Source organism: Zonotrichia leucophrys, chromosome 1A (assembly GCF_028769735.1).
Source record: "Zonotrichia leucophrys gambelii isolate GWCS_2022_RI chromosome 1A, RI_Zleu_2.0, whole genome shotgun sequence".
Taxonomy (NCBI): Eukaryota; Metazoa; Chordata; class Aves; order Passeriformes; family Passerellidae; genus Zonotrichia; species Zonotrichia leucophrys.
Genome location: NC_088170.1, coordinates 59,716,612 through 59,743,249, shown reverse-complemented (window position 1 = coordinate 59,743,249; position 26,638 = coordinate 59,716,612). Strand labels below are relative to the sequence as shown.

General features: G+C 40.6%; 1 protein-coding gene across 6 annotated transcripts in view; it reads right to left on the bottom strand.

Annotated features, from left to right (window-relative positions):
- Positions 1-60: 60 nt before the first annotated feature.
- The window catches only part of SLC26A5 (solute carrier family 26 member 5), a 35,051-nt gene continuing 8,473 nt past the window's right edge, over positions 61-26,638 (bottom strand). For 5 of the 6 annotated variants that reach the window (XM_064702890.1, XM_064702889.1, XM_064702891.1 and 2 more), the window contains exons 3-20: positions 23,360-23,573; positions 21,545-21,684; positions 18,388-18,498; positions 17,666-17,847; positions 16,997-17,161; positions 15,445-15,597; positions 14,155-14,237; positions 13,913-14,060; positions 12,176-12,289; positions 11,785-11,862; positions 10,257-10,352; positions 9,385-9,491; positions 8,147-8,216; positions 6,659-6,751; positions 5,637-5,747; positions 4,553-4,759; positions 4,230-4,284; positions 61-3,695 (exon numbers count right to left, since the gene is read on the bottom strand). In XM_064702890.1, the coding sequence (XP_064558960.1) occupies positions 3,553-3,695; positions 4,230-4,284; positions 4,553-4,759; positions 5,637-5,747; positions 6,659-6,751; positions 8,147-8,216; positions 9,385-9,491; positions 10,257-10,352; positions 11,785-11,862; positions 12,176-12,289; positions 13,913-14,060; positions 14,155-14,237; positions 15,445-15,597; positions 16,997-17,161; positions 17,666-17,847; positions 18,388-18,498; positions 21,545-21,684; positions 23,360-23,514 (2,211 nt within the window). In that variant the 5' untranslated portion in view covers positions 23,515-23,573 and the 3' untranslated portion in view covers positions 61-3,552. Of the gene's footprint in view, positions 3,696-4,229; positions 4,372-4,552; positions 4,760-5,636; positions 5,748-6,658; positions 6,752-8,146; positions 8,217-9,384; positions 9,492-10,256; positions 10,353-11,784; positions 11,863-12,175; positions 12,290-13,912; positions 14,061-14,154; positions 14,238-15,444; positions 15,598-16,996; positions 17,162-17,665; positions 17,848-18,387; positions 18,499-21,544; positions 21,685-23,359; positions 23,574-26,638 lie in introns of all 6 variants that reach the window. The other variant, XR_010438713.1, reaches the window with a different exon arrangement.

The following is a 26,638-nucleotide window of genomic DNA, read 5'->3' as shown; positions in this document are numbered from 1 at the left end:
ATTCTACTCCAGTGGACTGTTGCTGCTGTTGGGAAAAGATCTTAGTGAGGTTACAGCAGCATGGCTAATTTTAAATCAGATACCTGGGCAATGTCAGAATCCCAAGTTTAGATGCCTGGTCACCATCTACACCCCAAAGCTTGAATTTGAGCCATAGAGTTGCTGGAAGACCCCTGAGTGACTCCAGTGTTTCTGGGTGTGCTGAGAAGTGCTTGTGTGTCCCACAAAAACAAGCTGTCATGGGAAGGCACTTGTGATGGTTTGAGTCATTGCCCAGCTAAGGGAAAACACGAAGGGACATTTTTTCCCTTTCTTGGTGAATGCTCTGGTACCATCACAGCTTGTGTTTTTTATCTTCAGAGTTTTTTCTATCCCTTTTGCTGAGATCCTTTGTTGTGTCTTACAAAATAGTAAATGGGTCAAGGAGGAGGAAGGTGTAATTTCAGTGCTGTGGGATGGAAAATTCCTTTTCCCTGTTCCTGCTGTGAAGTTTGACATCGGTGAGCACTTTGATACATTGTGTGACTTGTCTGAGATGCTGCTGCTGCACACAGGATGAGCGGGACAGGGTCCTGGCTCTCCAGAGCTGAGCAGTGGCTGTGAGTTGTTGGCCACACAGAGGCAGCCCTGAAAGGTTAATCCTCATCTGTCTGACAAGGTCCTGTACAGCTCAACAAAAAACAACAGCCTTCCATTTTCCTCTTCTTTCCAGTGTTGCATTAAAGTGATTTCAGGGGAAGAGCTGGAAGAGCTTAAAGAAATACCTGAGGGGAAAAAATGCTTTTGGGAACTGCTTTGTCTTGGAAGTGGGAGAAGTTTTATTGTCAGTTGTATCAAAATGATACCCATCAATTTATCAAGCTTAAATTATGAAGCCACTTCTATTTTTTTTTAATAGGAAGTGTGTGCAATAGAGTGAGTATGCAGCCATGGACTGGGTTAGGGTTCTGGCTGGTGTCAGTATCTTGATATGGAAACCTGGGCAATCTCAATATTTGTGTGTCATTTCAGGAAGAACATTCTAGAGAGGGATGTGGGTTTATTGGTGGGACAGAATGTTTCTCATTTTCAGAAAGCAGCACTGACAGCATCCCTGTTTACCAGGAGCAGCACTTGAAATCAAGGGTAGCTTTTATTTGAGAAGGGTAAGTGAAGTATGGAGAAAGAGTTTGGATCTTACCAGGTAGCCTGAATTATCATCAGTGCTCTTGCAAAAAAGGAGGGGAAAGGAACATGACCCTGATTATTACAAGGTACCAGCCCGATTTAGGCCATCCACTGCCATCTGCTGTGGTGGGGCTTCAGCAGCAGGGGGGAGGCACTCCCCTGTCCCTGCAGACAAACTGGAGCCCTGTCACAAGGTTAAAGGACCTGGGGTTCTTTATTCTGGCACTTTTGGATAGTGGTCAGTTAATGAGTGCAGGGAAGAGGAAATGGGTTCCCTTTTTAGGGGCTGGCTCGGGCTGCCAGGGGGAGGCAGTGCTTCAGCTGGTGGCAGCCAAACACAGGAAGAGATGAGCAAAAGCTGCTGAAAATTTTGTTCTATGGGATGAGTTACCAGCATTGCTGGGGGGTTGAGGCAGGAGCACTTGTTCTGCATGGTCTGGGATGTGGGACTTCCTTGGGCAAAGGTTTTCAGTCCAGCATTTCAGCAGCTCCCTGGGAAGTGCATCTGTTTCTGCCACAGTGGGAGATCCAGCTCTAGTTGTGTATCCCTGTGAGGCCTGAAATGGAGAGGGATTCATGGGGGTTGGAGGAGTGAGGAGCAGGAACCAGCAGAGCAGGGAACACTGCCTGGAGGTGGAAACCTCTCCTGGCATCAGACACTTGTATCTGGGGCTCTCAGCCTGTCCCTCAGACCGAGTCTCACCAAGACAAAATGGAAAATTTTGACAAGTGACAACACTTTATTTTGGAACTTGACAGGATTTCAATGTGAACTGAAGAGACTAGAGTTAAAAACTGAAGCTGCAACAAGCTGAAAATAGAAAAATATACTGTATGTAGATACAAAGGCTTGTTGAACTAGTTAACATTATAAAATGTACCAAAAGTTGTTTAAATAAGCACACACAATGTCTTCACATGCATGCACTTCATCCTTGGAACTCCAGCTAAGCAGCAATTTCTGATGCAGAAAGCTTCCCATCCTTATGGGCAGGGGAGTCTGAGGAAATAAAGTATCTTCCCCAACTCCCCTGGTCCCTGCAAACAGTTTACCTGAAGCAAGCCCTAAATGTTTACCTGAAGTAAGCCCTAAGTGTAAGAGCCTGAAATAAAACCAGATTATTACATTCTGTGACCAGAGGTGAGGAAGGTGTCTGAATTCCTTATGCACTGGACCTGTGATTTGAGGGTGCTGAGTGAAATGTCACTGATGCCTCACTTGCCCTATGCTGTCGAAATAACCTACAGAGAAACACTTTTAGGTTCCTGCCTCTGCTGAGCTTCACAGTGACTGCTGTGAGAGAAACAGGAGCATTGAAGATCTCTTTTGCATGATTTCCATAGTTTCCACCTCACACCTGAAGTGAGACACTACTGCAGTGGCCAGGCTGACAATAGAAAAAGAAATCCCATGCTACTGTTTCTTTTAAAAACCCAAACATGTACCATTTTTGAGTTCTATTGAACTCTATTTCTCAAAGCACTTAAAAGCTGTGGCAGAAGCAGCACTACTGGGAGGAAGACAGGCAACAGAAAAATACCTTTTGTTTTTTTAACCATTGAGACCTTGCCTAAATTTTCATTCCAGCTTAAGAGACTGCATATAGGGCATCAGTTCTTAACTTAAATAGGCTTCATTCCTGTCTTAAACCAATTTTGTCTTTAAACTCTGAAGATAAATTAAGTTTAGATTAAAATCAGTTGTGTTTCCTAGAAAGCCTAACCAAGTTTTGGCAGTGCAAGTACTGTACTGATAATGCAATAATTAAACAATGAGTTTCTGACTTCAAGTTCACTTAGAGCAGAAATGAAGAATTTGGGTATAGCTGAGACAGGTTAGGTATTCAAAAAAAAAACAACAAAACTCTACCATCCAGGTTTAAAAACAGCAGCAGCTAAATGCCACCAGTGTGAATTCATTAATCCAGCTGGCAGAGTATTATAAATTGTACCAATCTGTTGACATCAGGCTTTAAAAGTCATCTAAGAAAGTTATTTAAAGACACTGGTACAGTGTATTGCACTTGCAGAACAGTTACCTCCTGCAAGATCCCACGTGTAGTGAGTTAAAGTGCCCATTTTCTCAACAGGAATAGGAATGTCACCTTGTCCACCAGATTCTGACTGCAGCAAAATACACTGAATTTTCTTTTCTTGCATAATTTTGTGCTTGTTTATTATTGGAAGGCTATACCCTGATCAAAGGAAAAAATTCAAGAGCATGAAGGCTTCCGTTTCCTTTTCTACTTTTCCTACAAAAACAAACACCACCCCATACCCATAGGTGGAAACAGCCTCAGGCTCTCTTCAAACTGTGCAAATTAAATATTCAGAAAGAATCTCCATCAGCATAGACCTGGCTCCCATTCTGCTCAGTGCCACTCTTCAAAGGTCAGAGCCAGCCTGTGCAGCAGACCCATCTTTCATTTGGCAGGCAAGGACAGCATCGTGAACACTGTGAAACAGCAACTCTCTTGTTACACTTTTATCAAAAAAATTCAGTCTTGTCAGCTCATTCAGAACAGGGCCTACAAAACAAAACCCAAACATGGCATCAGCACATACACTTAAGTACAAGGATGGAAGACAATGGCATATCAGGAAGATGAGAACTTGTTCTCTTACTTTTTGTTACTAAAAAAATTGAAATAGTCAAGTGCATCACATGCTACTTCTACTCCAAGCAGTCTGTGCCTATGCAGACATAGGCAGAGGCCTATTCTTGGCAGAAGTTGTTACAATCCCAAATACTGGATATTGGAACATTTCAGGTTTTTCTTCTCATTCCATTACCACTACAATTTCAACATACTAAGTTGAGTGTGGCATTCACAACTTGCCAGCTGGAAGAAATGGGAGCAGGATCGCCTCCTCACAAAGCTCATTTCATCAGTGCTCTACTTGCACTGAAGTTAAGGCTCTTGCTTTTCCTCAAATCCAATTTTATGTGAAGTGCTGATACTACTGAGGCACTACTGGCAGCAGGAAATTGGGGAGCAGAGGGAAGGAGTTAAAACACAATCTCTCCCATAAAGCTCACAAAAACAAAAATCTCTACTCACCACTGCAGCCGGCAATGCAGACATATATATCAACTTTGTTGTGTTCTTTTATAATCTACAACAGAGTTAAGCTGAAGTTAAATGCAGATAATACATCATCATACACATCAAACACAGTTCTGGAAGCCAAACACTGTGAAACCTGCAGAGAACACATTCCCCAATATTCAGCTAAAACGTACAAAATTAAACCAGTGATTAGGTGAGATACTGGATTGTATTTGAGCAGGCAGTTATGTCTCATGCTGACAGGCTCCTTATTAGGTATCTGAAAAGTTTTCTGTGGGTTTTTCTGGGGAAAAAAAATCAAAAACCCTACTTACTGATTTTAGTGCTTTTACTCCAACTGAATCCACAAAGTTCACCGGGGTGAAATCCAGGATTAAAGAGTGAATATCTGATTTGGGCTCCACAAAATGTTCATGCTCCTCAGGAGACATGTCATGTACACTAGAATCTGCAAATTTTCCATTCACAGGTAAGTCATCGCCGGCTATCTCATGTTTTACACCTGCTTCTACGTCGTTCGTCTGGGAGAGAAGATGAATAAAACTTAAAGGCAATCAATGCTTTTTCAATGTAAATCCCTTTGCTCCCCTCACTGGTGGTCATTAAGCCTTTAAAAGTTGACAAGCTGCTGGTCATTACAGAAACTGGCTTGACAGGCACACACACTTCCATATCTTGTGTATATCAAGGTTTGTTCTCTCATGCCCAGCCTTTTAACAGTCACACACAAGCAGCTCAAAGCTGTTATCTCAGGACTGAATTACCCTTTTCCTTCAAACACTGACACCTGTTCAACTTTACTGTCACATTTTTACTCCATTTCCTTGCCTTATCCCATCAAGACCTATATATTACAAATAAAGAACAGCAATGGGGCTCTCAAGTTAGGGCTTTTTTAGGTTTCCCATAGTAAAATCACACACTGTCTCCCACCATGGTGGTGAATCTATATATGCATAAAAGTACAAGCATGTCCCAAATAACCCTTCTCAGTGTATCTGGGCCATGCCAGGATTAGCAGAGGGGATGGCACCTTCTTGTTACAGGGGCTGCTAATTAGAATTAATTTTATTATATATTATTTCTACATTATTATTCCAAGTGTGTGTGGAGGGGCAGAGTCCCTTTGATTTCTGCCAACACCACTGTTGGTGAGACAGCATGACTGTGGAGAGTTTCTGTGCTACTCTGTGCTACCTGAATGCAATCAAGGTCCAACATAATTATCCAATACAGCAGTGAGCCTCTGATCCTTACACTGCTCCTTCAGCCACCTGTCCCCACTGCACAGCACTTCCTCCCTAAGCAGCACACCTTGTACGAAACACAAGAGTGGTAACACCTGAGAGCAGCCTGCAAGCTGATAAAGCAGAGGTAAATATTGACAGAAGAGCTCACCAGCTTCAGCACAGCTTTCTTTCTCTGTTCATTTGCTGCCTTTATCTCCCTGGCATGGCGCTTCTGGGCTTTTTTCCTTGCTTTTAATAAGGCAGCAGGGTCCACTCCAGTCTGTCAGGAGAAGAAAGTATGATCAGAGGAGACTCAGCTTGTTAGGATGGCACTGGAGTATCAATTTGCACTGAATTAATCACTGCCATAAATTTAAACAAGAAGCCTGCATTTTCCAGCTCCCCTTGGTGGGGGTGAGAACAGTGTAAAGAAGGAATCATCTTGGCAAGCACTGTGTTAACAAGATGAGGGAAAGATGCATCTCATTCTTTTCTTGAAATCAGAGAGTGTCGTGTTTCCACCAAATGCTGATTGGAGTGCAGAGAGCAAAGGGGAGAGAGTGCACTTGGGCAATAATCACCAATATCTCTTTGTGAGGGCAAGTACCACCCACCTGGTTTGCATAAGACTCGCCATGGGAGCTACAGAAAAATGTTTCAGAAGTTAGTACAGGCACAGTTGTCACCGGGTCAGGGGCTCTGCTGTTGCCACTGCCACCAGGTGACAGCAGGGGTGACACACAGGCAGTGAGGCACACCCTGCCTGCAGCTCATCTGCTGCCCATGGGAGGCACTAAATGCCCACAGGATTCCACATCTTACACTCCAGTACTTAGTTACCCAACAAGGAAACTTTTATTCCCATTTTGTTTTCAGCTCAGCAACTATTTTCCTGTTGAAAAAAAAGGTCTGACCAGTTTGTGTTTGACCAGTTCTGCACCCACCACTTCCCATTCACGAGCAGTCAGTATGAGGCCACACTTTGTTTATTCCCTCCCACCATGTTGTTGCTTCCTAAGACAATTTGTAGCTGGCTGGAGGATAACCTTCTCATATTGTACAGATCACCAGGGGCTGCAGGCTGAGAAACACTGTGTTAGGGGCTACACTAAAGGAGCTCAAAGACAAGCAAGTTTCAGAAGCCAGTTTGAATTTTTAGGACACAGACATTAAAGAATTTACTTTACTCACCTTTTTTATCAGTGCCCTTGCATATGACTCACTATTAGCAAAATAAAGAGATGTATTAGCTTGAAATATTTTGATTCCAGGATATTCTTTAACCTAAGGAAAATATTGGATGTGAACAGTTAAACAGAATAAAGGCCCCTGCGTAATCACAAGACACATGAGCATGCAGCAGTGCAACAGCCAACCCTGGATGGCTCTCAGCATGTGCCAGATAAAGAAGTTGGCACTGTTGTGAGCAAAGGCAACCAGGAGATCAGAACCTCCCCCTCTCCCAGTGTACTACTGCACACTATCAACGCCTGGTAACATTTCTCCTTCTATATTACACCAAAATGTACAGCCATAAAAATTAAATATTTGCAGTTCTTTCATGTTGCTATTTGCAGCTGATATTACCATGAGGAAATCATGCACTCCTAGAATTGCTTCCTTTTAGCCTCCCTTTCAACAAGCATCATAACTCATTTCCCTCTTTCTCTCTTTTTCTTTCTTGACTCCCCAGGTACCAAAAAAATGAACCTTTCAAATCTGTGGTTTTATCCAGACCTTCAGACGGGTCTTGATATTCACTTCTCTCCCCTCCTTTAAATGCAGTCATCTCTAACTAAACAGGCTGAACTGTGACATTTTGCATGCAAATGACCTGGCCAGCAGCACAGACCCAGCCTGCCATATGCTGCCAGCCCCACCTTCACCAGGAGGAAATGCTGACTGCATTCAGTGTAACAGAAAGGGGGTCTGCTCTCCTTTGCATGCAGATCCAAATGTGAGCACTCATTCTCCTGCTTTGCATCATATTTAAAGCAGAACTGCATGATCTTTTTCCATAGGTTTTTACAGACTGGTTCCTCAGTAAAGGGCAATGTAACTTTCACAGCAGCATCTCTGAGAACATAGCAGGGAGTGCAGAAAATTGTAGCTGTTGTTTGGGAATAAATACAGCATGTTTATATCCACTGCACTGAAAAATGTAATGCTTTCATCAACTTTTGGTTGAACAAAATGGCATTTATGAGAAGCTAAGTGCATGATGAGCAATTGTGCCATTAATCACATATATTTAATGAGCAGGGGATGGGTGGGATGCTGTTTTGAACAGTTTGTGCAATTCTGAAGAACACACAAGTTTGCATCCTGGGTTCCATGGATTCCATGCACTACTGCCACACAAATAAAGAAGGTGGCCTGGTATGCACTTGTTTACATAGCAGGTTTAGCAGTGCTATTCCTAAACACTGGGACAATGGAACTAGTGTAAAAGTACTTTTGGTCACTGCCTGGTGAAATGTACGTGCAGTACAAAGACCTTGCATTTTGAACAAAGCAACTTTTACTACTAAACCCAAATCTATTTATTTCCTTTCAACATAGGTGAATGCTCAGCAGCCAGCACTGCATGTGCAGTGTGGTAGGACAAAGCAGCAAATTGCCACAGCTGTCTTTGCTCCACTGAGTGAAACTCCTCAATGCAGAAGAACATGTTCCTACCTCTTCATACTCTTCCACATCACAGTAGATGTCAGTGTTAGGAATCTGACCAAGGATTCTGTATTTAGGTCTAGAGAGAAAGGAAACAAATATTTCTGTATTATCACTTACAAAGTGGAAAAGTGAGTGTTTAACACACAGTGAAACTTATTTTAAATGGTCATTCTGCAGGGCCTGTCTGGTACAGGACTTTCTAAACATGGTTAAATGCAGTGAGCAGTTTACGGCAGAATACATTTAAAAGAAAGTTGGTTCTGTCAGTGCAAAATCAATTTATAAGCTTAGTGCTGAAATGTTGTCATTTTCTGAAAAGCATGAGTCAGAACATGCAAAAGGACAGAGCAAATTCTCTGTCACCCCAGGACAAGCACCAACTGGTGCAACTCTACTGACTGTCCTGCAAATATGCAAGCTCACACTGACAGAAAACATGCTGCAATTTCGAAGAGCCACTCTGCTCCCAGGACAATGTCTAAGCAGATGAATATTCCCAACTCACAAGAACTGTGACAGCAAAGTACATGACTGTTCTGTTTGCAAGAATAAAACTGTGTAGAGATAGCAGAAAAATACTCTTATTTATGCAGAGTGGAAATTTCACAATTTGCTTTCACTCCAGTGGAGACAGAACCAAGACTTTTACACAGTTTCCACCTGTCCCAGACCCTGAGCCCAGAAACCTCACATGCCAGTGCTATCCACACATGCAAGAAATCATTTCACTGTAGACCTGGAAAGCTTCACAATAAGAGCTTTGTCACTTTGAATGGGGAGAAGTGACTTGAACACTAGAACAGCCACTGTATTTTACAAATTACAACTTTCCTTTAAAATACCTAAGCATTCATCCCATGATAACCTGACACAACCTCAGCTTGTCTGTGACAATTAGCGCACACAAAACACGACCATACTGAAACTGGCAGAAAAAAGATTTAAAGTTCTAAACTCTAAGCATCAAAAGAAATAAACAAGAAGATTAACCACTATGTGAAATGAAAAATCTTCTGTTTATTACTGAGAGTACAAGTTCATGCTCTCTAAAAATTTTTTTCTCAGAAAAAGAAAATGTGAACCCTGGATCAGAGCCAAAGGGCATGACCTATATTAGGAAGGAAATTCCATTCAGCATGCAGTTGAAGAGGGTGGGATGGACTTCTGTTTATTTGCACCCCTTAAGCAAACAAAACCACATAGAAGATCAGCAAACATTAATTTTGATAAAGAAGAAATCTGACCTTTGTGTTCTGTAAATAACGGTGATCATTGCAAATGTAACTGCACTAAGCAAACCATAGTCTAGTCCCAGCAAAAGAGAAGCCACAAAAGCTGCCACCCAGATGGCCTAAAACAAAAAAAGGTGTGAATTATTATGCATCCTCTTTCCTGTTAACAACAAAAACAACAGCAGAAACCAACCACAAAACCTATGTATCACTTCTGACCAGGAACAGGCTCTAATGCAACCCATCATGATGCCAGATGGGAATTGCCTCAACCTTTCAGAAGGGTATAAAAGCTCAATGCACTCTAACAAATGACAAACTGTCACACATTAATTAATGCCTTAAGTCCTGTTCTCCAAGGAATCTTGTTCTACCATCATCACACTCCAAAAATCTTAAGATGAAAAAAAAATATTCAAGGCTTGCAAGTAGCTCTAACTCAGCTCCACCAGCCAGTTCATCCAGGACAGAAATGCCACCAAAATGTTCCCTCCAATGCACTCTTAGCTCTGGCCCACTCCAGCCAGGTTTTTGGTTTGTCTTAAAAGATGGCAAATACCTTCACGTGGTTTTCTTTGTTACTCTGTTTTCAAATTCTTCTCAGACATCCCCACAGCCTTTAGGGCAGTTTCCATAGCAAAACTGCCACAGCTTTTGCTTTTACCACAACCAAACTACTTCTGACTTGAGTTACAAGATTGCTGAGCAACAACAGAAATATTCTTGTCTCCAACAGTACTCCAAGGGTACTTACAGCTCCCTGACTTATGTGCACCTGAAATACAACACTAATTTGTAATTCCTTGGTAAGTTTCTACACCATTTTGGGGACAGCAACAAATTTAGTACAGTAAAATATAAGCACTGAGCTGTGCAATACTCACCAGCTCGATCTTACTGGTTCTCCAGAAGTGCATGACATCTGCAAACTGTTTAAACATTCCCTTCAGGTTCACCATGACAATTGCAGCTAGCACTGTCTAAGAACATTACAAAAATGCAATTTTCAGAAGCAAAATAAACCCAATGCCAAATAAGAACTACAAAGGATCACAAATAACTACTTCTGTGCTTTATAACTGATATAAGTCCACTGAATAGATGTTCTATGCAAAACCCCACAACTTTTCAGGTAGTTCAGTGGACATGGGCTTTTACTGCAGCTGCAGAATGGGCAAACCAGTTCAGTTCAGTTTGATTTACTCTTTCCTAGCAAGAGAAATCACATGCTCCTACACTTCATGCTGCTACACTTACAGTGCCTGAAGCAGTAGACTATAATCTCAAATTCATGTTTCTCTACAACACACTGAAACAATTCCTGCAACAGTCATATGGTTGTAACCCAAGGTCCAACTCCTATAACAAGAAACAGGAATTGTGTATCATCCATTGCATATCACCAGAAACAGATTTTTTTTTAAAGTTAGAAATGTACTTTTTCACATAAATATATTTTTATACAAATAAGTATAAACAGCAGCAAACACAACTCATTATGCTGAGCCATTATCCAGCCCCAGCCTTCTGCAGCCCAAGTTGTGACTTTCTTTTAACTTTTTAACTTCAACCCAGAATTCCTATGCTGCAATCCAATGTGGCCAGCAGGACCAGGGCAGGGATTGTCCCCCTGTACTCGGCACTGGTGAAGCCACACCACAAATCCTCTGTTCAGTTTTGGGCCCCTCACTAAAAGAAGGACATTGAGGGGCTGGAGAGAGTTCAGAGAAGGGAACAGAGCTGGGGAAGGGTCTGAGCACAAGTCTGGTGAGGAGCAGCTGAGGGTGTTCAGCCTGGAGAAAAGGAGGCTCAGAGGAGACCTTATCACTCTCTGTGCCTGAGAGGAGGTTGTGGCCAGGTGAGGATTGGACTCTTCTTGCAAAATAAAATGTGACAGAATGACAGGAAATCCCTCAAGTTGTGCCAGGGGAAGTTTAGATTGGATATGAAGAAAAGTTTCTTCATAGAAGTGTTTGTCAAGAATTGGAACAGGCTACCCAGGAGGTGGTTGAGTCACCATCCCTGGAGACATTTAAAGCAAGTAGATGTGGCACTTAGGGGCATGATTCAGTGCTGAGCTAACAGCTGAACTCAATGATCTTAAAGGGCTTTTCCAACCTAAACAGTTCTAAAGGGGAATTGCTTGAAGGTATTCCTATGTTCTAAAGATAGAGTCCAGGATATCCAATACTAAAAACAACAACAAAAATCATGCTTTGATTTGAATTTGAATTGTTCAAAACACTATTTATTTCTAAGCTAATTTACAGCAGAAATGCATACAAAATTTAAAGCTTTCTGGATCAAAGCCTAACTGTTGTTTACTAACTCTCCCACAATTTCAAGTTTTAGCAATACTCATAAGCCTCTGTTCACAGTCAATGCAATGCCTAATATGCAAAACTCCCTTACCTGTGGAAGTGGTTCAAAAAGGGATCCAATAGCCACAATCACCAACAGAACCATTACTGCAGAGAGTGCACCTGCAATCTGAACAAAAAAAAAAGCCAGAGATTATTCAGAAGTGTTCCCAAGGGGAAATATTACTGATTAGCTAACCCCTTGTGCTTTCAACAAGCCTGGCTGTACAAATGACTTTTGATTCCTTCCATTCAGTTCACCCATTTTGCCCATCATGCCACTTTCTATCCCGGCCCAGTCTGGATTTGAAACATGGGAAACTCCATGTTAATTCTTCTGGCTCAGGCAGAGAAATATAGCCATCTAGATAAGCTTCAGACTTTAGTTTTGGAGCTCCAAAGAGTCAACTTCATTTGGCTCAGGATTTGGGTATTCTACATACCTGAGTTTTTCCACCAGTGCTTTCCTGGACAAGACTCCGAGACATTGAGCATGTGATTGCAATGGTTTGGAAAAATGACCCCACAGAGTTGCATATTCCCAAGGCAATAAGTTCCTGTGTTAAACAACAGAGCAAAGAAAGCCAAATATACACTTACACTTAGTAGTGGTACCAAGCTGGAACTATCCACAGACATTAACAACCACATCTTATTTACATTGCTTTCTAGCAACCTCATTGTAGAGCATAAGCAACCTAATTGTAGCTTATACTTGTAGTTCTCACACACGCACAAGTTGATGCATGTAGTCATCTGTTAAATAAAGTCTCTGATTAAATGCTGGAGACATTTCTTATCCCAAAATGTTACAAGAATTAATCAGACTGAAAATAAAAACGAATAATTAATCAGACTGAAAATAAAACCAGGACTGCTTGTTTTAAGGATTTCTTCATCTCGGGAATAATTTGAATTTTAACCCTGAATATACATGAAAAATGTTTTCTCATGCAAACACCTTTCTTTGCTTCCCACTCTATGTGTTTAAAACCATGAGCAGCCCTGCATGTGCTTCCATGAGTGGTAATCCATTGCTGTACATGGAAAAACCAATGAGTGTCTGCTGCTTCCTCAGGAAGATCCCACATGAGAACTGCTCCCATGGGTGAGGCCAGGAGCTCCATCTACCTCAGTACTGCATTTCTGATGCCTAAGAAATTATTTGCTTTTAATGAAGCCTCCCCAGACTACTCTGCATCTTGTTATTTGTAACTGAGTGATTTGAGCCACGCATTTCCAACAGCCCTCAATGAGATTTTTCTCTGCATTTGTACAATCCTTTTTGGATTCATTTAAACACTTGGCATGCACTGCTACTGTGACAAGGAGTGCTACAGTTTAACACCCAGGTGAAGTACAATCTGGCACCTCCTGAGGAAAAGATTTACATGCTTCACTCAGGGCAGCAATGATTATGTTTAAGATAAATAGAGGCAATTACATTCATGCAGCTACAGATTTGTCCTCTTCTCTCTGTGGGTAACAATGACATGAAGGATGAGATTCCCTCGTGGTGTCAAGGGAAGCTCTGCCTCCCTTGACACCACAATGATACAGACCAATAATCCAATTGAAGTATTGATCCTAAACTGCACAGGAAGGCCAGAGTAGGTGAGGAGGACACCTATTTTATTTTTAGGGAGTCCTAAACACAGTCCTTATCACTCAAATCATACTCAGAATGCCAAGTACAGACAGGGCCAATTGCTGCCCCAGAAAACATTGCCCATTTGCAATGGCTGTGAATAAAAAGAAAATATAAAACATAATTGGAATTTTTAAACTCTAGAACAAGAGTTCTTTGACACATAAGGTACTGTATTTATCATATGGGACCTCTGTGCTTTGCTCTATTACAGAAAGCAGAGAAAATGCAGCTGCTCATCAGGACAGTATGGCCAAGTTATACCTGTCCCAAAAATTAATAGCCATGCATATGTCCAAGTATAGCAGAAGCAGGTTTCCCAAAATGAAGCTAAAAGTGAAACTGGTTTTTTAAACACAGCCAGAAGAAGAACTTACATTAATTACTGGCCTTTGAATGTGTAGGCTGTCAAAAATCTGGCTCGATTCCACTAATGAAGAAATCCTCATTTTTGCCAATATCACACCCTACTTTAATGATATAACAAAGGTGCTACTGAGAATTTTCAACAAATCAACTCTGCTACTTTTACCTGATTCCCATCGATGGTGTAACCATGTTTAAGGGCAAAGATCTTGGCCATTGATACAGCCATTGAAAATCCAACTATTGCAATTGCCACTGCATCCACAAATATTGCTGGGATTAGCCCAATGTCAGGAACTGCTGGTGCACGTAACCTTGGAGATGAAATTAAGATTTATAAATTAATATGGTAAGAACTATAAGCAATACAGAAAAGACACAGTCTTAATAAGAATGTATCATCCCTACCCTTGAGGAATATTCCCAACAACATCCACTTTGTATGACTCATGCAGATGCATTCCAGCTGAAACTCCTGTGCCAATAATGACCTAAAAATCCACAAACACATTTGTAAACATTATCTAAAAAGAGATAAAGCCACTTGAAGAGATATAAAGGTTGGCTGATTACGATTAATAAACACAAGGGGTTAGATTACGATTAATAAACACAAGGGGTTACATTTACTGTCAGTCAGTTTTCTATGAGTTAGGGGCTAAAAAAGAAGACAAAAAGGAGGAAGGATCATGATTTTCCCCTCATCATGTCCAACTCACCCTGATTTTATAGTTTTTTGTAAAAAGTTAAATGGAACATGCTATGGTATGGCTCAGGCAAATGAGTGTATTGGAAAAATCAAATGCAAGGACAGTCCTGCCTGTGTGCACTGGCTTATTTGCATGTGCATAGCCTGTTACCTGTAAAGACAACTGATGCAACAGCAAAGAAAGGAACATTGTTTTGCTATTGCCTATCAAAAATACCCTATTACACATCTCTCTCATCTCTCACAAGCATCCCTTTTCTTTATTCCTTCTATCTAGATTGTGCCCATGCCTTCAATTATCTCCTTTCTTGACTCCATTATGTGCAGGTTTTTTGAGATCTGTAGTAATCTGAGAACTCATTTTTAAATCAAATCACTTTTAAAGAAAAAAGCTTGTCTGAGCTGTAGGCTTTGTGTGTATTATGACAGTCTGTTTTACAGAGGTATTTTAGAATAGTTGCTTGAAACAGAATCAGTGCTGCAGCCAGTTATCAGTCTCAGAAACAGAGAAAGGAAAAAGTATTAAGTCCTGATGATCCCTGCTCTTCTTTCTGCTACTGCATTTCAAAAAGCAAGCAAGCTCTGCAGGCATCTTACAGGCATCTGTAAGCACCTTCCTTCAGGAAAGGGTTCAGAGCTCTTGGACTCCATGTGGGAAATGCCACTTCAGACACTCTGCATTGTCTTGCAGGGAATCAGTCAGGAGCCCAAACTCTTGGATAGAGAGGGTTTTGTATCTACCCATTGCTATAGGGGACTGGGGGTGTTTAATTTGTTTTTCAACTCTTCTTTTTGACTTTATGCTCTCCATATGGGCATTCCAGTTCTTAATTTTAAGAGAATCCAAACCTTCAATTGGATCAAGGCTCAAATGAATTGTATTCAATGGAAGTTACTCTCAGGCTCAGATAGAAGACAGAACATGAGACAGTTTCTACAGCTTTGGAACAGCTACATAATTTAGCCATAGAATTTCCCAACTGGCTTACCACGATGATCTCCATAGGAATAGGAACTGGGAGCTTCTTCTGAAAGCGGAAATTGATCTCCTTGCCAATCAGCAACAGAACAATGCACGTTAACCCAACAATCATTGTAGCAATGTTGGTGGTTGTTATATTTGAAAACACAGCAACCATGCTCTGTAACATACCAGAAGCATCATAATTATTCTTAAGAAAATGGAACTTCATGGAGATTTGCCACAGAAGAGCAAATTATACATTGCTTTTCAGCTGTGGTTTCATTGTAAATTTATAACCACAGTGAATGAAGGCCTCACCAAAATACCCATTGTTCCTACAAAATACAGAAGACTAGAGTATCTCAGTGAGAGAAATGCACTTGAATCATTTACAATATCAGTGTTCCTTAAAGGGGGCAAAAATTTGGAGAAAAAACTTTAATGGGGTAAAAAATCTAAACTAAACCATGTCTCTTATCCTTAACATTTTCACACATATTCTTCAGTGGCAGCTACCTGAAAGTAATAAATGCAAACTCCTTCTAATACCTTCAAATATTCTTTGGCAAGTCACATTTACTTAGAGCTGCATAAACTATTCTAAAACAGTAAAGCTGCTGATAGAACCATTGAGGTTGCCATAACAGATCCTGCAATGCTGCTGAACCAGCCATTATTCCAAATACCTTTTAATTGAAAACGCTTTCTAAAAGGGTGTTAGAAAAAAAACCTGCTGGAATACACAAATTGCTAGAGGGTAAATAGTTGCCCATACTGATTATTCCTCCTTAATCCACTGCATTAAAATAAATAAATAACCTCTGGAGAGGTCTTTGAAAGAAGGCAAACATACTCTTCTTTATGCAGATTGAAAATTGCTACAACTGTCAAGATGTTATATCAATTCAAGATGTTCAGGTAGTATGCATTTTCAATTTATAACTTCCCTTCTATTTGTTTAGCAATTAGTATGACTGGTTCCCAGTTTTGTGAACTGAACAGCAAATTTTGGAATTAATCATTAATGCAGATTTGTTTGCAAAAGGTTTGTTTTATCTGCACAAACATACAGAAAGATTCCCACAAAGCATTTTCTGTAACCTACATGTAGATGAAATCCTGAAGCTTCATTATTGCTGAGCCATCAATCTGCTCAAAAGCTCAGGTTTTCACAGACATCTGAGATCCTCCCTTTCACAGACATCTGAGATCTTCCCTTTTCTTCCACTTAAGAGTGGAAAGATTCTGAGAGCAACATTTCCTAGCTTTGCAGAACATGCCTGATTTACAGTGAAGCATTTCAGGAGCACATTTCCCTCCAAGGCACAAGAGATTTGCTTCAATGAACAATATTCCTTCATATTATAAAACTGCATTCAGCAGAATCCCAAAATCCGCCCATCTCAGACTGTGTGAATCTATCAAGTCACTCTTGGGCTGCACTTTCAGATATTGATATATTATTATGGCACTTAATGACCTATGTTCAATACTGAAGATTATTCTACTTAGTGCCAAATAATACATAAAAACAGGCAGAAAAGCTTAGGAACTAGATGCAGGATTTGCATGCTCACATATACAACAGAGAGGGGCCCACTGTAGCGGTTAGTCTTGATGCCAAGCAGATATTTCAGCTGGGAAGTGAAGACATGGACTGCAGCTGCAGTGGTGAACCCTCGCACCAGAGGCTCTGTCAGGTAGATGGCCAGAAATCCAAACCGAAGGAAACCTAAACACAACTAACGAAAAGAAGGGTCAACCATGTGAATCCCACTATAGTCTGGGTACAGCACACACACCTCCCCTCTCCTTTCCTCAATGCCCAAGCCAGATCAGGCAAACCTGAACTTGGCTTTTCTAAAGGAAGCTGCCATCAATGCACCCCATCTTCCATGCCACTGGCAGGTCCAGTGTGAGATATGGGGATGTATGTATGTATCTATGCATTGTTTGTATGCATTTATGGACAGATTAGAGAACGTCAGTTGAGTTTTTCTGATGGGATAGGAAAAAATGAAAAGGGGGAAAATCCTGTTTTTTTCCAGTCCAGCTAAGATGCCAATAAAGCCCTGCCTCCAATTCATCCATCCCCATTTCTGTGATGAGGCTGCCATAAAGCAGCCTGTGTCCCACACAGAGCAGGGCAGAGGCACAAGTCTGGTTACAGGGGACCCACTGTCCCTCAGCACCCCCTGCAAGGCCAGCAGCAGCAGCTGCTCCTACAGCAAACTGTGAGCACATACCTGGATAAGTCCTGAAAGAAAGGCGAGAGCCACAGCTACCTGCACCCTCTTGGCATCCCTAACACTGTAAAATTCAAGGATCTCTGTAGTATTTGTAGTATTAGAGTCCAGACAAATCATTTCATCAGGCACTTCTCTCACAGCAACACTACCAACCATCATACTAACCACAGCAAAGGTACCTGAAATAAGAGGAAGAGGAAAATAATTGCTTAAAATCTTGGCAAGTTTTTTTTTAGGAGTGGTTCTTATTGAGATATGTAGAATTAAACTAAAATAAGAGTTTTCTACCTTAATAATGTATTTTTTAGTCCTCAAATCTGCTCCAGTACTCAGCACCATTAAAGCCAGTTAGATGGTGAACATACATCTCTGCAGTAGGTAAACACCATCATTTTTTTTAGATCTCAGTTTCTATTTTGCACTTTAAAGATTCATCCCAGCCACACCAATGAAATCATAGTTCAGGAGTTTGCAAGACACATTTTTAGATCTAATCTGATACAAGATGCTCTTCTACTGCTTCCTATGTAAAATGTATAAGCTAACAATAAAAAGTACTGCTTATGTTCCCCACATTTGCATTTCTCCTATGCACTTAAATTTTAATTTATGGAAAACAGCTACACTTTCTACTTCTCTGATTTTATTTTTTACAGCTTTATTAAAAATACACACATACACACATACAGACAGAGTTTCAGTTATCCATACAGATATACCTATTGATATGTGCTTGGAGGTTCCAAAAAAAGTATACAGAAAAACAGGATAAAATGAAGAATATAGGCCAAATACTGGGGGAACAGCTGCCAGCAAAGCATAGGCTAAACCTAGAAAACAGATACAAATATGTATGATAAGTTAACAACAAAAATAAAACATCTGAAGCAAAGGGATTTAAGTCTACTATAACTGAACATACCTAACAGGAAATCTAGAGACTGTCCCAGGTTTAAAAAATAGACCTTTAGTGAATAGTCTTTAAAATGTATAATACTCTAGGGCAGTGCCTAGAAACATGATGGGTTGAGTCAGGAAACCAAAGTCTAATTACAGGCACTGCAGGTGTGTTTGTGTGTACACGTGTGCATCTGTTTTGCCTTTGTGGGTGCAAACACTCCTTAATGGCCAGCAAATGATTTTTGTTGCTTTTGTTTTCATCTGCAGATAGAAACACCCAAACTCTCATAAGTGGGACATATTTGACTTTTTCTTTTTTTTCCCATCAGACATGGTGTTCATGGCAACCCCTAACTGACCAAACACTTTCCTCCTCCCTCACCCCAGAATGACTGGGATAACATAACAGTTTACGTTTCCACAAAACATGCTTCAAAATGTAAAATAAGCAGAGAACTTCTGATAATCTGTAAGGTCACAGAGCTTATACAGCCTGGTATCCTTCCCAAAAACAAAGTCCTTTTTGCCATTAAGCCCTGTCCAGTCCCATGCAGTGGAATGCAATCCACATCATTCCTATCTGTAGTGGGGGCTGGCAAGCATCACTGTGGAGCTGTGGGGGGAACAGCTCGAAGGGACACCAGGGAAGAACATCTCCCACCCTCTGTGTGACTCAGGGTGTGCTGATCATGGGACCAGGCTCACAAGCAAGTGGTGTACATCATGTGATGTGGCACACAACTGTCCCAAGCAGTTCCAGCCAAAACAATAGCTCTACATAGTTTTTGTTAATGAGAAGTGACACCAGAACAGAACAAATGGGCCTCAAGGAGAAAACACTGCATCCTGGCTTGGCTTGGTTCTGCACTCTCACAAGTGTAGGCTGGTAACACCTGTGGGTTAGTGCAAATTCCAAACAGGGGCAATGGTTCACCCACCATGAAGAGCCAGTGATACTCAAAACAACCTCTCCCTAATAATTTAAATTAGGAGACAAAGCATCACATTCCAAAAAAAAGAGCTAAACCAAATGGATCTGTGCCATCCAAGTGCTCTTGTGCAGTGTAGTAAGTCACAGGACCTTGTTCTAGCCCTAAACAATATGTTAGTCCTTACCAAAAATTCATATTCTCACCAAAAGTGGACTGATGGTATCATCAATTCTCTTGCTCAAATGAGCATTTCATTAAGTACTTGTGAAACTCCTCCCACATATCTTTTCTCACCCAAGGGGTACCTCTCCTGACATCAGCAAACACCCTGTACTGTAACAGTCTGGCCTTTAACATGATGATGAACTTCACAGTACAAGTAACCAGAACTGAAAATCAGTGTTCAAAACTGGGAGGGTGGGTCTGTGTGAAGTTCCTGATCTGAATACCCTTTTATTCCCTTTCATTTGTACTGGCATTTTTAGAGACTGTCAGTGCCAAGGAAATAAAGAGATATTGACCTGATAGGAGGCCATGGCTTAAACACCGTGGTCATTGTAGTTCTGCCTGGAATGATTCCCAGGCTTCTTTGAAGCCATGCTTGCTATAATTACTTTCATTCCAGAAAATTGAAAGTTCAACTTTTGTGTTTTTAGAAAGGGAAAGATTAGGAGCAGTTTAGGGCATGTCTACAGGCGCCAAATGAATAATGTTTACTTTTAAAAAGAGTCACAGAATTAAGTACAAAGTTCACTGCTGACCACTTACATTTTAGTGTTTTTTCAGGTCATGACACAAATTATGTTTCAGTATACAACTGACAATGTTTGTGTCTAGTATATGACAGATATGCCTGAGAGTTAACCACATTAGCTATCAGTTGAAGATAAGTCTATGCTTCCCTGTGTAGAAATAAAAATAACCTTAATCATAAAACTTAAACAAAACCAGGAAGATACAGAAATAAAGAAATTATCTGCAGAGCCTAAGTTAGGGTACTGAATTATTTTAACTGTTTACCACCCATTAAAATCTTGGACTTACAGATGACTTTTTCAGACCTGCCTCAGCCTAAAGTGGAACAAGTGAAGTGCAAATATGAAATAAATCAACACAGAAGTAAACTTATTTATGCTTAATTACAACACCCTCTGGACAAGGCTCTGCACAAATCAGAGAATTTTCTTGATCCCAAGACATTGTGGAAAAATCTACTGAGACTGTGGCAGCTACTGTGAAGCTGCCATGTCCAGAGCAGTGGGCACCCCATAATGATATTGCTGTAGAAGTGCTGTTGCTTTCTAAACTCCTTACACTTCTGAAACTGCTAATAGTAAATGCTGGGCTAAACAAAAGATTCTACTGGTCCATTTACCAAGAGCTGGAATGGACACAGAATAGTGAACACTGGATTTCTCTGTCTTCCCAGAACCTGCTCCTGCTTCAGGACTGGGCTCCACTTAGGCTGACACTTCCAAGAATTTACTAGAAATTTCTACAGATTTTCAGCCTTGTTAGAGATGATGCTTTTGATTTGTTTCCACCACATAAATCGCTGCCTGCTGCTATGGTTCCAGTGTAAAGTGGTGACTTCTAGCCTTAGGGATCAGTCTTTGAATTCCTGCATGTTCTTCTCTGGTTAAATTTAGTTTGGTTACTTTGCCTCAGTTGCTCCCTGAAACATAATGTCTATATGTCTGCTACCCTCTGCAGGAAATAAGCCACGACTTTCAGGACAATGAGATCAGTAAATAATATGGTGCATTCAGGAAAAGTTTGGACATGCACCTAAACTGTGAAAGGCTGGTCTGCCATTGAGAGCTGTGGATACTGATTAGAGAGGGAGCTTCTTTCAGGGTTTGGTGCATATCACTACTTGCAGTTTTAAGGGAATCATCATTCTGGGCTGGTCTGCAGAATCCATGTTGATCTCCACAGAGAGCCCTGAGATACACATCCTGTTCTCAGGAGCACCTGTTTCAGGATGTCAAGGCACACACAGAAAAAGTAAGGAAGAGATAATTAAATCCAGAGGTACACTCACCTTGAGGAAGCTGCATGACCCCAGTGCTAATACCTGAGATAATGTCTCCAAATAAGTATCTCCTCACTGGGTAATGAGGCAGCCATTTTAAAATTGGTAAGAAACTGTAAAGATGAGACTTGGCTTTCTTAGAAGTACAACTGGAATTACAAAGCAGAAAGAAAGTTAGACACCAGTAGGGGACAAACAGGCTGTAAAAATTGTCTTTCATCCCTATACAGGAACAGTTCCTTTACAGGCAGGCTCAGACTCCTGATGACAGTAACTTCTGGACATGCTTAAGCGCAAACAACTATGCCTCCAGTTAATTTAGCCCTTAATCATGTGTTAGTGCTGTTGACAAACCTTACAGAACTAGAGAAGAGAACAAAATGGAGCACAAAACTCAATGTGCATAGACTGGAATAGTTTTACTTCCCACTGGAGGTCAGGGGAAGTAAAGAAAGCCCACTATCAGGAAGCAAGTTATTCTCAGGGGATTGTTCCTAGTAACAATCTTGCTTCCTGATAGTGGTTTTCACTCATCAGAGTACTCTGCAGTGCTTCTTCCCATTTACTATTTGTGTGCTGTATACTTTTTTGATCATAATATTGTATATTCCTAATCTTTAAACATGGCAAATCTATTAATTTAACCAGTACTTACTACTATCCCTACCAGTACTGACAGCCCCACTTTCAGGCCGTTTGAGAGCATAACCCTTCCTCACCCAGAAGGGAAAGGCACTGAGGCCAGCAGCACTGACCCTGACTCTCAGCAGAGCTATTAACCTTTTGAAACCCTGACTCATGACAAATGAACAGAGCCAGGAAATACAGATCTCTATCCAGTACTGCCTGGCATCACACCTTGATTGTACTGTGGGAAGTTTAACCTTGGCTAAAAATGTAACACATAAATGCTTTTCTGTGTAGGGGAATTGCAAGAGAATTGCAGAGATTTGTTAGCATTTCTGAATTGCACTGTGAAGAAGCTTGTTGCTAAAAGTGAGAGTCATCCACACGTCTCCATGGTTAGGTAGACTGTATCACAAAAAGGAGGATTTGGATCCACTTTCTTTTAATTCAGGACAGACAAGTTTTCTGAGGTACAATTAAATGTCTTTACCATTGAAAACATTCCATAAACCAAAGCTAATCTCCCAATGTCAAATCATGTAAACAGGAATATTTTATAGAAAAGCAATTCTGTTGTCCTGCAGAACAAGGTTTGAGAAAGAAATTGAAAAAAACTCTGCAAAGGAAGCATGGATAAATATAAAACTAATGAGACCTTAAATCCCCTGGTACCATGGAGCAAGAGAACCACAGTTAAAGACATTTCACATCTAACCAGATGATACTTATATGCCAAGGCAGTTAATTAGAAGCTAGAGAATGCCTTTAGTAAGTTCTTATTAGACCAATATTTAGATTTCTACACAGCTACCACACATCTCCATTCTTCTGTGAAAGGATCATGTGAAGCACAAATTTGGCCATAAGTATTTCCACATAAGAAGGACAGATATTTTCTGGGTCTTATGAATTCATGTCACATGATCTGACTAATACTTCACATTCCCATGCTGTGTATTTTCCTTTTGCACTTTGATGAAGGCAATTCAACTAATTTATCCAACATTTTCTAATATAGTTCTACATTTACATTGAAAGCACATACACAGCTTCTTCCCAGTCTTGTTGAACGGTCAAAGTAGAATTAGTGTTTTTATCTTTTAGGTTTCTTTGAAGAGATTACCGGCTAAGTGCATGAATCAATTAAGAATTATAATATTTCCAACCAATAAAACAAAGCTAAGACAAAAACCCTACCGACAAGAATGTGCAAGCCTCTGCCCTAAAGTCTGTCGGGTTCTCTGTCGCCTGTGCAGCTGTCCTTGCAGGAGCTCCTGGTTGTATATTGGTCTCTGCACACAATACATCTGGCTTTGCTCAAGACCCACTTCTTCTTCTCGAGCATGTTCCATAGTTGATCTCACAGACCAGCAGTGAAGGAGGAACAGTTCCACGGTCTCCACCAAAAAATCTGCATGCAGACAAAATAAGTTTGGTTTCCTTTTGAACCTCAGACTTGGCATTTCCTTTCAAATAATGTATTTTAACAAGCTAGAGGCAAGAACTGTGATTGCAGTCTAATTAAATAGTCTGTAACAGCAGGAAGAAAATAAATCACACTTAGTCCTTAGTATATGAAAACTATTAATTTATGCTTCTCTTGTATAATGAAAGCTTTTACATTATTTTCTTTGTAAATAAGAGATGAAACTAACCTGGAAGGTTGTATTCATGTTTATCTGGATTTTCTCTCAGTTTTTAAAGAATATATCGCTGGAGGAGGGAGATTCCTTTATTGCTCAGTTACTTCCTGCTTAGTCACAACCTGGCATGTCCATTTTCAAAAGACAGAACTCTAACACTGAGAAACCCACTTCTTTCTTCCAGATTGTCAGTTGCATCCTGCATCCATTCATCTGCCTTCTTCTCTATTTCAGAAGCTTCTTTTTCCAAACAGCATGTCGAGGATACACAATTCACTACTTTCAAACAGTTATTATTTCAATGAACGTGCCACTTACTGCTATTCTCAATCTGCACAGACTAAAACAGGTATCGGGAGATGTGCCCAGTTTTAAAACTGGCCAGAAGGTTTGTAAAGATCTATTTGTCTGTCTGATTCAGTGCCACAAAAATCTTAACACGTTTAAAAGACACTCTGCTAATTCCACTGCCCCATGTTTGCTGCTTTCAGAAATCCTGGGCAAGAAACTCATTCCCAATTGTGAGCAAAGTGACAGGACTGCTACGCTGTTAGGCTGAGATGCTGGCTAGTGCCACACTCGATGACAGAACGTGAGTGCAGTGGGAAACAGAGCCATCACTGTGAGCAAGGCCTTGGGCTCAAGTCCAGCAAGTCACTTAAGCATGTGTTTGCCTTCAACCAAGGCTGCTAACCCAGGGGTGCTCTGGTTTCAGCTGTACATCAATACTTTTCTGGGAAAGGGTTACCACGCAGAAATTAAACAAATTGCTACCTAAGCACTCAGACAAAGCCAACCACGATTGGTCCAACATTCCAATTCAGCAAATACAGTCAGACCATCAGCAAAATATCAATATTGCTATCTATGTCTTCACTCTGATGAAAGTGCTGGAATTTTCCACTCAGGTCTTGGTAATCTCTCCTAGAACTGACACAGCCTAGCATCTCTTCAGTTCTCACTATTTCATAAGCAATACTTTCCCTGTGCTGTCAGCCACAAAAGGATATTTTTACTAAAATTGTAATTTTTCATTTACTGCACACTCTAGATTGACTCCAACTTTATTGTATGAAATAAAGGCAATCCTTCTTGAGCAGGGAGGTTGTAACCTGTGATCCTCAGAAGTCCCCTAAAGCCTCAACCATTCTGGGATTCCGTAATGGTCCCTTATGTCATTATTCACATAGAATCCATCTTCTCCAGTAATTAATTGAGGTGTTCTGGCAACACTGGCCTTATCCACAAATTAAGAAGCAATTTTAATCAGTCCTAAACAGAAAATGAACTCAAATCAGAACCAAAAATGCAACTGCATGCAAAAGACACAGACCAAATCAGCTAAATGACTTGGTTTTGGCCAAACTTCTCCAATAAAATGAGAATGCAGTACCAATACATTTTTAGCCACGGTTTTAAAAACACACACTCTGCCTTCTTTCTGCTACAAAGGACAGCAACACAAGACAGTGCCCTGCTAACCCCAAACAATTCAGGTCCTGAATTTCCACCTTTGAGTTTGTTCAGCTTCAGGTAGATTGGTTAATATATAGAAGAGCCACATGAGATTGTAACATAAATCTAGATGTGGAGAGGTCTGGAGGTCTCCAGTTCTGTACACAAGCTCCAACTCTTCCAGGTACTATGAGCATATACAGAACAACAGAAGTTCCACCCTGCCTCTGGTTTTCATGGTAAAATAAATTATACAAATGCTGTATTTGACTAACTGAACAAGGTCCAACTCTAAATCAGTTATTCAAATCTTGGCAAGAGTTAGTTTGGAATACTGCCAGAGGTCACAAGCCAAGTTTCACCATCACTCAATCTAAAGATTTTTAAACTGTAGATTGAATGTTTCTGATTCTGTTAGAGTAAGGAAGTTACACTGCACTGAATCATGAGAAACAGCTAAAACAAAAGTAACTTGAGGGAGGATATGATAGGATCTTGTCTTAACCTTCACAGTGGACACAAGAACATGGAAAACAAATCACCTGTAGTTAAAAGAGATCCTATATCTACCTAAAACTACTGCTGGATATATCACACTCTTTCTTTTCCATGTCATTTCACCACCTTCATCTTAAAAGCCCTGCATAAGCATGTTCCTTGATGACAACCTAAAATACTACACTGTAGATAGCACAGTAACAATTAAAGTCTTTAATATCATCTCTCTCTTTTGCAAAAGCACACAGAGAGCACGAGTGAGATGCTTGTCTTTATGAGAGATGATACACATTGTCTATTGAGTAGCAAAACAGTAACATTTCATGACTGGTTCAAATGTCTCCAAGTGTTTGCTGCACACAAACTGGCAACACAGTTTCCCAAGGCTCAGAAATTGAGTCTTGCCCTTCACCCTCAGAATGCTTGAAGAGCAAAAGCAAGGAACTGCCATTTTCATGAAAAGAAAGCTTACTGCAATGACTTCTGAAAACTCACAAACCTTTATCCAGAGGAAGAGAAAGGCAATGGTGGATAGTGGAATACTGCTTTTCAACAACCTTTGAACTTCATGGCAAGAATAAAGTTAAAAAGCTGTAAGAAAGACTGTCATTAATCTTATCAGCCAGATAAGAGTTGAGTAGAAGTAGGTAAAACGTGTATGCAGAAGACTTAAGAGTTGGCAATTCTTTATCTGACTGATAAAGGCCTGTCTTATATCTTTCCTGCTATTATCAAATTGAAGGTGTTAAAGAAAAAAAAAAAGTGAAGCAAACATGAACTTATAACACTATCAGTAATAAATTAGCACTTTCTCTTCCCAGTCTTAGCTGATAAAGGAGGTCTGTCAAGCCATCAGCACTGATTCTTACAGAGGACAATA